The 13,787-nt window shown below is 45.0% G+C and overlaps 2 protein-coding genes across 2 annotated transcripts in view; both read right to left on the reverse strand.

The window, feature by feature from the left end:
* LOC136629093 (zinc finger protein 850-like) overlaps positions 1-13,787 on the reverse strand; it is a 585,720-nt gene that overhangs the window by 81,301 nt on the left and 490,632 nt on the right. The window lies entirely within an intron of this gene.
* LOC136629128 (oocyte zinc finger protein XlCOF6-like) overlaps positions 1-13,787 on the reverse strand; it is a 28,797-nt gene that overhangs the window by 9,451 nt on the left and 5,559 nt on the right. Inside the window, exons 5-9 of the mRNA XM_066605264.1 lie at positions 8,547-8,650; positions 8,098-8,277; positions 7,892-8,015; positions 7,745-7,809; positions 278-380 (exon numbers count right to left, since the gene is read on the reverse strand). Of these exons, the coding sequence (XP_066461361.1) occupies positions 278-380; positions 7,745-7,809; positions 7,892-8,015; positions 8,098-8,277; positions 8,547-8,650 (576 nt within the window). The remainder of the gene's footprint in view (positions 1-277; positions 381-7,744; positions 7,810-7,891; positions 8,016-8,097; positions 8,278-8,546; positions 8,651-13,787) is intronic.

A 13,787-nucleotide genomic window follows, 5' to 3' on the forward strand; every position in this document is an offset into this window, starting at 1 on the left:
GAATAAGTCTAATATAAAAGTTCCTATGGCCGCTTTATGATACAGGCGGAAGTCGGGAAGTCCCACTCCGCCCTTTTCTTTTGGTTTGGTTAGACTTTTTAGAGTTTTTTGGAGCCACCTTTCCAGATGAATTTGAGTATTTGGCATCGCAGTTTATCGAAAAAGGTGCTTGGGGGGTTACATTGTGCCCAGAGCTTATAAATCTACATAACTATCTGCAGCCGCTGACCGAGGAGAATCTGTGACTCCTCTGCTGTATTTAGTGGTTACTACTCACCTGGGCGGTTACCTGTAGGAATCTCCTCTTTACCCCGCTGATCGCCCCTCACATTTGTCTCTGTAGTATTAATATTGGTCAGATCTTCATCCGGATACAAAAGCTGAGAGAAAAATATTGTAAAAGTCAGCAGACGGTTGGAGAAGTCGTGTGGAAGGTTTTACATGACCAGAAAAGATCACTAATCATCATAACGACTAAAAATGACCTTGATGCAAAAATAGAAACAATTTCAGCAGCCCCACAATAAACAGACTCTGACACGGGCCCCGGTGTGTCGGCTGAAACGTCACGTCTGTTGATGTATTGGATCTAAAAATAAAAACTTGGATTTTATAATGAACATTCTTTGAAGAATTATTGGGTTCCTACATGCTGCTTTACCATCACCTTTAAATCTATGGCCAAAAATGACCTGACAGCAGCAGTTATCAGTCATGTCACGGTGGATGCCCTTTTTAGACTACATCTGTTCCTTCAAGGGATTCTGTCACCAGCTGCATGAAATTTGACTTAGAGCTCATCTGCAAGTCAAACTTTAAAAAACTGGTCCAAGCATCATCCTTCAAGCATAGACACTCGCAATCTGAGTGCCATGAAGCCAGGAGTTCGGGAACGTGACTCTGATTGGCTGCAATGATCACCCGACTTCCTGTGATAGCACAAGAAATGCCAGGACCACAGCGGGGCTGCGGCATTGGATCCCAGTGGTGATGGAGGGGTAAGTACCACTCAGTTTATTATTTTATATTACACATAGCCCTATTAAAGGGATGCTGTTCTGTAACTGGACAACTCCTTTAATTGTTTATTGATGTAAGGATTTCCTTCACTTTCAATATCTTCCTAGTTAGTTCTTAGTCATGAGAAGATCCAGGTAAGGAATTCTTTATTTCCCACCAATATTATAATATAAATCAGAGCTTACATATCCCCGCCATATGTCTGTGAAGCTACTTTGGTTTGTTCTCAAGTTAGCTGTCTACAGAAGGTCCAGCAGGAAACCTCTTGTCCCAGTGGGTTATGTTCTAACTACTCTGACATTCCTTGGAGGTTCCCACAGACATTCCTCTAGATTTATCTCCCTCTGCTCAATGCTGGGTTCCATGTATCCTCAGGAATAGAGGGGGGAAAAAAAACGTCTGGCGAGTGCCATTGTTACTCTTGTCTATTTTTCTTCCCTTCTTTAAGAGACTTAAATATTTGGACAGGGGTGGGAATTTACAGAAATGAGGCAGAGTCTCCTGATGGAAAGTGAGATCTGTTATTTCTTTATGTGTTGCTATTTTAATGCTTTAGACATATAAGTGTGGGAGATAAGCTGAACACAATGATGCTGGTCAATGAGAGCAAAGACTAACCAGTAGCTTTCTGGTGGCTTGACCATGAGGGTCTTACAGGTGTCCATGGTTCTCAATTATGATACAGGATTGGGGTTCTTGAGGGAGACAGAGTAATACAATTTCTAATTGGGCACTGAGGCTATCCATGTGAAGTCATATGTCCTTATGGAATAAACTAGAATTATCACCCTGAGTCATTCAGAGGTCCAAGGGAAGTGTCTTATGTTCTCACCCTAGGTAAATGCAGAAGTGACAGTTTTGCCCAATGAGTCTGGTCAGGGCCACCTGCATATAAATAGTGTTCAAATTGAATAGGACACATACACAAGAGCTTGGAGGTATTTAACCCCTTAAGGACATGGCCTATTTTGCGCATAAGGACGCAACGATTTTTGATAGTTTTTCATCTCCATTTTTCAAAAGCCATAACTTTTTTATTTTTGCAGCGACATGGCCGTATAAGGGCTTGTGTGTTATTTTTGCGCTGTGAACTGTAGCTTTTATTTTGTAGCTGTAGCCAGTTTTGCGTACATAAGACTATATTGTAAAACGTTTTTTTTTACGATAGCAGGAAAAGAAAACGTATCAATTCTGCCATAATCTTTTTTACGGCGTTAATTATACAGCATAAATGACACAATACATTTTTTTCTGCGGGCCAGTACGGTTACAAGGATACCAAAATTCTTCTTTTTTTTGTAGGTTTTTCTAGTTTTCCACAATAAAAACCCTTGTTTTGGAAATAAATTTTTTTCTAAATCGCTACATTTCAAGTCCTACAATTTTTTTATTTTTCCATGGACGGAGCTCTGTGAAGGCTTTCTTCTTGCGAGACAAGCTGTAGGTTTTGGGAGGCAAAATGCAAAAAATAAGCATTTTGCCTCCGTTTTTTTAAAGGTTTTTATTACGCTTTTTTGTCGTGCAGGTAAAAAAGCGTGTTCAATTTATTGTATGCGTCGTTACAGATACAGCAAATATGTGGGATTTTTATTAAAAATATATAAAAATTATGCCAATATCGGAAAAAGCACAAAAAAAGGGTTTGTTTTTTTTACATTTTTCTTTACATTATTTGTGTGCCTGTGGGGGACTGGCACCATGGCACCTATCGCTATGATAAATCATTGCAGAACTTCTGTCCTGCAGTGCCTTATCGCTTGTATTAGAGATCATAGACTATGGCAAAGCTGGACGCCTGTATCTGGCATCCTTTTGCCATGTAAACCCGTCAGCACCCCATCGCGAAAGTCTAATGACGTCACGGAGGGAGCACGCTCCTTCTGTGAACCCATAACATACTGCGATCGACATAGATTACAGCAGGAAAGGGGTTAACAGTGGGGAGTCGCTGTCCCAATGCACCCCCGCTGTTGCGGGGGGGGGGGGGAGCTATCGATGACAGCCAGCTCCCGCTGCTGGATCTTTTCTGATCTCGAGCGAGCATTGCCTTTATCGAGTACCTGCCCGCTCGAGATAAAACGTTCGGGTGCCGGCGCGGGGGAGCGGTGAGTAGTGGCTGTCAGCTAAAGGGAGCGAGGGGGAGGGAGGGAGAGAGAGATCTCCCCTCCGTTCCGCTCTCCCCCGCAGCTCCCTGCCCGCCGCCGGCACCCGAACGTTTCATCTCGAGCGGGCAGGTACTCGCTAAAGGCAATGCTCGCTCGAGCAATTGCCTTTACCGAGTATACTTGCTCATCTCTAATCCTAACATGTCTGCAACCTCTTACCCTCTGGTATTTATCTAGTGAAAATTAAGTTCACCATGTTCCTGCCCTCCCATGTGATAATGTGTATTTAATTAATACATTGTTAGATTTGTTACATTATTGCCTGAGAAAGGGCCCTGTGAGATCCGAAAGCTTGCTGTAACATCATGTATTTTTTTAGCCATTAAAAAGGTATCATATCTACAAAATTACGTGGTTTCTCTTACTGAGAACAATCACATTCTGCTCTACTAGCTAACACGGTACCAACCCCCTTTTTTCAGCATACCCTTAGTGACACGGCCTATTTTGGACCTAAGGACACAAGGGTATTTTGGTGATTTTCATCTCCCCTTTTAAAAGGCCTTAACTGTTTTTATGATTCGGTCAACATGGCCGTGTGAGGACTTGTATTTTATGTGGCGGTCTGTAGTTTTTATCGGTACCATTTTTTGGGTACATATAACACATTGCATAACTTTTTTGCGGGTGAGAGCAGGGAGAAGGTGGGTGCATTCACTGCTTCATACTTTTTTTTCTGCCATTGACAGAGCTCTATGAGGGCTTGTTTTTGAGATACGAGCTATAGTTTTCATCTAGATCATTTTGGAGTACATATTGCATTTCTTGTGGAGGCGAAATGAGCCTAAAAAAGCATTTTGTCTCATTTTTCTTCCTTTTTAGCTTTTGTAATGCAGGATAAAAAGTGTGAGAATAGGGCTGATCCCTCTGGACTGTGACAGCCCTTCAGATATTTGTAGACAGCTATTAAGTATCCTCTCAGGCTTCTTTTTTGCAAGCTATACATTCACAGATCTTTTAAATGTTCCTCATAAAACACGGTTTGCAGACTGCTCACCATCCCGGTAACTTTTCTCTGAACTTGCTTCAGTTTATCAAGGTCTTTTTTTAAATTGGGCTACCCGGAACTGGACACAGTATTACAGATGACAGCTGACCAAGGAAGTATAGATGAGTATAATTATCCATGTGATCTTTTCTCTATGCTCCTCTTAATCCATCCCAGAATTGCGTTTGCCTTTTTTGCTGCTGCATCACACTGCTGACTCATGTTCAGTATGTGATCTATTAGTATACCCAAGTCTTCTTCACATGTGCTGCTTAGCCCAATTCCTTGTATTCTGTATGTGCTTTTTTTTCATTTTATGCTATGCATTTCTCCCTGTTAAACACTATTATGTAAGTTCCTGGCCACTGTTCAAGCTTGTTTAGATCTTTTGGAATTCTCTCTGTTCAGTTAGCTATGCCTCCTAACTTTGTCTTTGAGACATTTGATCAGTTTTCCCTCAATTCCCTCCACTATATCTTTTATAAAAATGTGGAACAACACTAGAACCAGGACAGAGCTTTGTGGCACCCAAATTGAGACATTCTTCCAATTGGATGTGCACCCATTCATGACCACTCTTTGAGTGTGATCACTCAGTTAGTTGTGAATCCACCTAATAGTTGCCTTGTTCATTCTATAGTTGGTCATTTTTACAATAAGGATGGTATAAGGAACTTTGTGAAATGCTTTACTGAAGTCAAGATACTTTATCTACCGTATGCCCCTGATCAGCCCAATCTGTGATTGTGTCATAGAAGGAAATTAGATTAGTCTTGCATGACATGTTTGTTACAAACCCATGCTGGCTCTGGTTAATTACTCCATTATCATCCAAATTCTTGCATATATGCTTTTTTAATAATTTGTTCAAAGATCATTCCTGGTATGCAAGTCGGGCTCACAGGCCTGTAGTTACACAAGTGCACTTTATTCCGTTTTTTGAAGACAGGGAAAACATTTGCCCTTCTCCAATCTTCTGGGACTTATTCTGTTCTCCAGGATTTTTCAAATATTACGGTGGGTGGTTCAGCAGTTACCTCTGTGGCTTCCTTTAGTATCCTAGGATGTAATTCATCTGGACCTTGAGACCTGAATTCATTTAATTTAGCTAAGTGTTCCCTCATCATCACTCTACTTATAGATAGTCTGCATTTTTTTATTCCCCCAATAGCACAGGGAAGATAAGTTGACGTTACATCTACTTTCTGAGAGAAAACAGAAAGAAAATAAGAATTGAATAAGTCAGCCTTCTCAACATCACTTTAAACCAATTCTTTAAATACCTGACACTTAATTAACATCACCATTGAAGGTAAAGTAGAAAACCTCTTCTCTGAGTGGGTTATGCTCTAAACTGTGCGGTTCAATGACATCTCATTAACATCATACACATGTATATGTGGCATGACTAAACACGCTGTATGTTATGCAATTTCAATTCTAAATATCTAAAAAGTATTGCGCTTTATGTTTATCTCAAAAAGTCATTTTTACAGTAAGCATAATTACTGTGTGATGGACCCTACCACACAAGCTCATGAGAGGGGGATAAAGAGACACCTATTACAGTCACTGCTCTTGATCAGTGATTTGTGGTCTGCAGCTTATTTAGGTGAATACGCAAGTTAATAATAATACCTCTCAGCAGGCAGAGCTGGTACTAACAATAGCTACTCATGTAATATTGTGCTGATGCACCATGGCATTGATAGCTCAGAAGAGTGGAAGACAAAGCAGGGAAAAATCTTATCATCAAGATAATGCCTGGCAAGCAGACAGAAGACTTCACTGCATGGAAGGAACTGCAATATCCAAAGGTGACATTTACAGCACAACAGTAAAGCAGATGAGGGGTACAGGGAAGATAAATGTTTTTTTGCCGAAGTAATGGTTTACGGAAAATATAGAAATATTTTTTTAATTATATAACTTCTAGCCACGTTTTCATCTTTAGAAATTTCAATTTCATTGTTTACCTTCGGCTTGTTGAGTTGTGAAACTTTCAAAAAATGTATCAAGTTTTAGTAAAAAGCAGGTCTTGATCATTTTCACTTTCCACAAGGCCTTCATTTAATGCATACATGTAAAACTTAAAGGGGTTGTCCCGCGCCGAAACGGGTTTTTTTTTTTTTAAACCCCCCCCCCCGTTCGGCGCGAGACAACCCCGATGCAGGGGTTAAAAAAACCACCCGCACAGCGCTTACCTGAATCCCGGCGGTCCGGCGTCTTCATACTCACCTGCTGAAGATGGCCGCCGGGATCCTCTGTCTTCATGGACCGCAGGGCTTCTGTGCGGTCCATTGCCGATTCCAGCCTCCTGATTGGCTGGAATCGGCACGTGACGGGGCGGAGCTACACGGAGCTACACGGAGCCCCATAGAGAAGAGGAGAAGACCCGGACTGCGCAAGCGCGGCTAATTTGGCCATCGGAGGGCGAAAATTAGTCGGCACCATGGAGACGAGGACGCCAGCAACGGAGCAGGTAAGTATAAAACTTTTTATAACTTCTGTATGGCTCATAATTAATGCACAATGTACATTACAAAGTGCATTATTATGGCCATGCAGAAGTGTATAGACCCACTTGCTGCCTCGGGACAACCCCTTTAAGGTCCCTGGGCCAAATCTGGCCTGTTACCTCATTGATGTGCTTACACTTACAATCAGCCCTTTGAAGGCAACCATAACACTGATGTGGCCCTCAGTGAAAATAAGTTTGACACAACTAATGTCTCTGGTCAGCTGTAATCCTGCCATCTCCACCGGCCTCATCATGTAAGGGCACTGGGGTCCGGGCAAGTGGAAGTCCCTGATAACTACCCGCAACCCCTGTCCCTACCTACTTGCCCCCCTGGGCAGGGCCCCAGGGTGGCAAATGGGCAACAGTCCCTAGTCTCACTAGGGATGCGGGGCAGGAGTCAGACTAACAGACAGATACAAGACACAAACAAACACAAAAGAAGGTCAGGCCATCCGGGTCGGCAACAGGAGAGAACGGTCTACACGGGGTCAGGCGAAAGAGTAGTCAGGTCCAACCAGAAGTCAAAACAGAGCAGCAGATACAGTATATGTGGGTGTAGCAGGAAGACCATACATACACTGGCAAGGTCTACAGCAAAGTGAGCAGTTTAAATGCTGTCAGAACTCCCGCCCCAGCAGCTGATTGGGACGGGGGAGCCTGACAGCAGCAGGACCTAATCAGAGGGCACAGTGAGGACCAGCCCCTGGAGCCTGCTACAGACAATCAGGGACAGAGCAGTGTGGCCGGGCGTCATGGCAACTGGGAAGTGATGTGGAACGTCACCCATTGCGTCCCTAACAACTCGGCTACCTAGGTGCCCGCCGCCTGGGCACAGGAGTGTGCGTCCGGAGCTGGCGGTTAGGGAAAGTCACCAAGACCAGGGTACCCCAGTGCCGCACCCCCGCAGCCTGAGTGATAGGACCGGCGGGGCGGGCACGGAGACCCTGAGCGCCGCGGGTCTTGACACATGACACAAGTAGAAGACATATAATAAGGCTGAAGACAAGAGCTTCACAGCCTTCTACAGATCGGAGGGACATCTCCATCTACCTGATGGTCCTGTGGAAGAAGAGGACGGGGACATCTCTCTGGTGGGCTTCTCTTACTGGATGGAACTGAAGGAAACACAGACAGATATTGAAGTCATTCTTTACATACAGATCATAAAGTCCCCGTGTATTTAGTCCTGTCTATTACCTGGTGATGGGAGCAGCTGGCAGGTCTCCATCATGACATCCTTGTACAGAGCCTTGTGTTCTTCTAAATATTCCCACTCCTCCATGGAGAAATAGACAGCAACATCCTGACACCTTATAGGAACCTGACAACACAATATACAGTCATCACCCAGAAGCCTCCAGTGCTGTTACTGTATAATGTCCCAGCATTCCCAGCAGCGTCACCTCTCCAGTCAGCAGCTTAATCATCTTGTTGGTGAATTTTAGAATCTTCTGTACATTGATGTTCTCATGTATCAGATGGTGAGGTGGGGGCCCCGTGATTGGGCTCAGGGGTCTTCCCCATCCATCACACTCAGGGGCCCGACAGCCATTACTAGAGGTCTTCTTCACTATTGTGTAATCCTGTAAATGGGGAGACATTAATAAATATCACTAAAGACACTTCCAGAGTCCATCACCTCTCCAGTGACATCACCTGTTATTACCATAGATAAGAATGATGTACTGTGACATCATCAGAATTTCTCCCCTCTCAAGTGACATCATCTGTTATTACCATAGATGAGAATGATGTAATGTGACATCATGTGAATCTCTCCCCTCTCCAGTGACATCATCTGTTATTACCATAGATATGAATGATGTAATGTGACATCATCAGAATCTCTCACCTCCCCAGGAAGCTGGAAGAGTATATATAGGATGAGATTTAATACACTCTTCACCATCTTGTTTTTGTCCTCCTCCTTCTTTGATGAATCAATTATACGGGAACCTGAATGGAAGGAATATGAACCAATGTAAAAAAAAAAGTCACAAAAAGACAACATCAGAATAAATTTACTGGAGATAATAAGATGAAACCTTTCAAAGTGTTTTCCCATTACTTAAAATTGATTCACAACCCCTGTGTCCTTCCTAGATGCTGCTGATCAGGATATGTGGACAATCACTGGCTATAACAAAAAGCAATAAATTATGCTTTTAGCAGAGCTGCCTTTATTATTGTAGATTGTAATACTATTATAATAAAATATTTACCCCCTTTCTAACCTACAACACCAAAAACTTGACACTACTCTGGAGAAGTTACTGACATCAATAGAAAACCACAAACAGGTCCTGTTTTCAGGATATCCTATAGTTAGAACATCTGTGGCAATGTCTGAGGCACCGACCATAATTACATCACCTGTGCAACACTGAGGAAATCCTGAAAACATGACCTGTTGGCGGTCCCCGAGGACTGGAGTTGGGGGAACACTGGTCTAAGGCAGGGGTAGTCTTATAGGCCGAAAAATACGGTAAATACCGCAGGCGGAGCTAGGTTTTCCTGCACTGAGGGCAGAAGCGTTGTATAGCCCCCCCCCATGTGAACCTTCTTTCCGCTTGCTGAGCCCCTTCCACCAGCATCTAAAAATGGAAAGTAACTCAAACTATAGCTTACATTTGTTAGTAAGTCACAGCAAATAATAAAGCTGGTAAATCACTAAATGTAAAACATAATTTTATTAAAGGGGTTGTCCCGCGCCGAAACGGGTTTTTTTTTTTTTCAACCCCCCCCCCGTTCGGCGCGAGACAACCCCGATGCAGGGACGTACAGACAGCTTACCGGAGCGCTTACCTTGATCCCCGCGCTCCGGTGACTTCTATACTTACCTGTGAAGATGGCCGCCGGGAACCTCTTGCTTCGTGGACCGCAGCTCTTCTGTGCGGTCCACTGCCGATTCCAGCCTCCTGATTGGCTGGAATCGGCACGTGACGGGGCGGAGCTACACGGAGCCGCTCTCTGTCACGAGCGGCTCCATAGAAGAACACAGAAGACCCGGACTGCGCAAGCGCGGCTAATTTGGCCATCGGAGGCCAAAAATTAGTCGGCTCCATGGAGACGAGGACGCTAACAACGGAGCAGGTAAGTAAAAAACTTTTTATAACTTCTGTATGGCTCATAATTAATGCACAATGTATATTACAAAGTGCATTATTATGGCCATACAGAAGTGTATAGACCCACTTGCTGCCTCGGGACAACCCCTTTAATATGCCCTATAGGGTAAAATACAAGCACTAAATGAGGGTAATAATACCAAAAACTACATTATAGACCCCCCTGGTGCATCCAGTACTACCCAGTATAATTGGAGCACCTGCCCCAAAAAGAGAAATGCAGCCTTATTCCTGCCCTACTGTAGTAGTAATAATATAGTAGTACAGTGTGAAGTACTGCTCATTGAGAGCGAGCGGGTGGGGTATGGAAAGACAATCAAGCCACCCTCAGCCAAAAACCAGTCCCACATATGATAGCTAGCTGATATACCCAGCTTCGCCCAAGTTAATTTGATACAGGTGTTTACATGTTGTTTGCACAGAAAATGTTATCAAGTCGTGGTTACTTCAGAGGAGTTACTTCACATAGAGGAGCATTAGATTCTTCGCAGGTTGCATGTACCAATGTCCGATGTCCCCCCCCCCACTCTCTTCTCTTAGGACCTAAAGAATGCCCGTGCCAAATTTCACGCTTGTACGACAACAGGAAGTTACATCACATATGGGTTTCACTTACTTTTGCAATTAGCATTGAATAATTACGTTGTGACCCCTTTACTTTTCCTATTTAGGACGTAAAGTATGGTCGTGCCAAATTTCATGTTTGTATGAGATCGGGAAGTTTTATTACATAGGGGTGCCAATAATTTTCCATTTAGCATTTAATAATTGAGTTGTGACTCCTTTACTTTTCCTATTTAGGACATAAAGAATGCTGCTGCCAATTTTCATATGACATCGGGAAATTAGAGAATTCGATTTGGTACATGACGCAGGGGCCCCAATACTTTTGCACTTAGCATTGAATAATCAAGTTGTAACCCCTTTACTTTTCCTATGAAGGACCTAAAGAATGCTTGTGCCAAATCTCATGTTTGTATGACACCGGGAAGTTAGAGAATTAGTGGCGAGTCACTAAGTGCTTTCACCTTTATATATATATATGATAGATAGATAGATAGATAGATAGCATTGAATTTTCAAATTGTGGTCACTTTACTTGTCCTGTTTAGGACCTAAATAATGAACGTCTTAAATTTCATGTTTGTACGGCACCGGGTAGTTAGAGAATTAGATTAGTTACATTACATAGGGGCACCAATACTTTTGCACTTAGCATTGAATTTTCGAGTCGTGACCCCTTTACTTTTCCTATTTAGGACCTTAAGAGTACTCCTGCCAAATTTCATGTTTCTACGACATTGGGAAGTTGGAGAATTAGTGGCGAGTCAGTGAGGGCTTTCGTCTTTATATATATAGATAAGGCAGGACAGACATCAGTCTGGGATGATTTAGTGAATTCTGCAATAAGCAGGGGGTTGGACCAGATGACCCCGGAGGTCCCTTCCAACTCTATGATTCTGTGTCACTTAGGGCTCTTATCCACTGGCGATAAGACTTCCCTGTGATGCGCGAGTGAGTAAAAACGCATGATAATGAAATCAATGATTTTTCCCGCTAGCCCCGTCCCCCTCACTTGGCTAGAGAGGGACCCCTCTAGCACCGCCCCACCTCAATCTCCTCCCTATCTTGGCAAAGACCACTAGCCCCACCCCCTATCTCTCCAAATATGGGGAGATATGTCACAGATCCCATGTAGCTCCGCCCCTTCTCTTTCTCCTCTCTCTGGAGGAATCCTAGCCTACTTCGCGATCTTCTCCTATTGATTTCAATAGGACCAGTGCTGCTGCTTCCAGACCCATTAAAACAATGGTTGATATCGCAGATTTTTTCTTTGCGCTAATGAGAATGACACCATTGAAAATCATTGGTTTCATTAGCATGTGTTTTCACTTAGGCCACCGGCAGACGGGCGGGTCGGATCCGGCGGCAAAGATTCTCGCCGAGGGAACTGACCCGAGCGCCTGCAGAGAGCAACGTGTCACTCACCTGCTCCCGCGGCCCCAGCTCTTTCATGTGCCGGCTGCCGGGCAGGCGGCGCATGTGCAGACCGGAGCCGGCTGCGGGTGAGTGACGTTTCTGTGCGGAGCTCTGCGAGCCCCGCACAGAAATAGAGCATGCCGCGATTTGTTTTCCGCTCGTGTGCAGGCGGCCTTACTCTCGCAATGCAAGAAAGTCTTATCGCCAGTGGCTAAGAGCCCTCACCCACATATAGGACATCTAAGACAATCAGGACCCCGGACAAACCCTTGTGGTCATCACTTGTAAAACTCCCCGCTGGTCAGAATACACTCCATTACCAACAACACTCTGATATCTGGTAATCACCTGAGAATCTACTCAACGATCAAAGCATTAAAGGGGTTGTCCGGCCACACAGGGTAAAAATGTTTATAATGCTGCTGCTTTCCTTTCAGTAAGGATAGTAACAGACAGCATACAGGGGCTCAAACCGGCCGGCAGATCAGCTGGAATGTTAGTTTCTTACCTTAGATTCTGATCTTCACTGCAGCTTTCAAAGATGGCGCCTCTGTGCTGCCTTCCCACAATGCTCTGCGCTCTCCCTCTTCTGTATGCGCGCTCTCGATGGTAGTAAGAGACATGAAAAGGCAAGATTTCCCTCAGCTCACGTCCTAGCCCCGCCCACGACACGCCCACCTCTATTGAACTGCTCTACAGTCTCTCCCCGCCCAGGCCCCGCCCCCTGCTAAAGTAAAGTAAAACAAAACATTTCCCTACACACACATGCCCTCATAGTGCCCCTCCCACAGCGACCCCCCCCCCCCACTTCTGTCAGAAGTTCCCTGCACACACACACACACACACACACACACACACACACACATCACTGCACCCCCCCCCCCTTGCACACATCCATCCATCCATCCATCCATCTCTCCCTCTCCACCCCCCCCCCCCTTCCCCCGAGACTTCTGACAGCCGGGTCTCCAGACACCACGAACACACACACAGACCACTGCACCCCCCCCTGCACACATCCATCCATCCATCCATCCATCTCTCCCTCTCCACCCCCCACCCCCCCTTCCCCCGGGACTTCTGACAGCCGGGTCTCCAGACACCACGAACACACACACACACACATCACTGCACCCCCCCTGCACACATCCATCTCTCCCTCTCCACCCCTCCAACTCCTCCTCTCCAACATTTCTCCCCTTCCACATACTTTTCAAGTCCCGATGGTGTCTCCTTGGCTCTTCTCCAAGCAGCAGCGGCAGGCAGTCACTCACTCCGCTCTGGTATATGAAACCAGGAAGTGAGTGTACTGCGCATGCGCCGACCGGCGGCGCGCGTCCCCTGCGATGATTAGGTAAAGAGCGCGATCCCGGCGGAAGAACGAAGGACTGCGTATGCGCGGAGGGGAAGAGACGCGTTCCCGCGCCGACGAGAGCTGCTGCCGGCCCGACAAGAAATACAGACGATTTCTTGTCGTAACCTGGGACGACCGAGGGGCAACACAGGGGGGGGCATCACTAAAGGTAAGTGAATAACTTCTGTTTGCAACATTTTCCATGCACAATGTACATTACAAAGTGCATGGAAATGTGCAAACAGAAGTAATGAGATATGATGTTTATGGCCGGACAACCCCTTTAAGGCCAACTCTCAATAACTTATCTCCGAGGTCTTTATGTGAAACTGTACAAAGGCTTTCCTGACACCCAGATAGGCGATATCCACAGCACCACTTTTATCCACTACTTCTGTGAAGGTGAATGCATTGTGGCTTACAGTTTGCCAAACCCCCGCCCCGACAATCACAAGAAGTCCAAACTAGCTGGGCTTCATGTAATTGTAGGGTCACGGCAAACTGCAACACAACCCCACTGACGGCCATTATACTCCTGTGAGAAGAGTATTGTGGCCAAAGTCTCCATGTAGCCACAGCCGTACTGGTGACACTCTCATAAATTTAGAGGGGTTCTACAAATTACAACTAT

Source organism: Eleutherodactylus coqui, chromosome 5 (genome assembly GCF_035609145.1).
Source record: "Eleutherodactylus coqui strain aEleCoq1 chromosome 5, aEleCoq1.hap1, whole genome shotgun sequence".
NCBI lineage: Eukaryota > Metazoa > Chordata > Amphibia > Anura > Eleutherodactylidae > Eleutherodactylus > Eleutherodactylus coqui.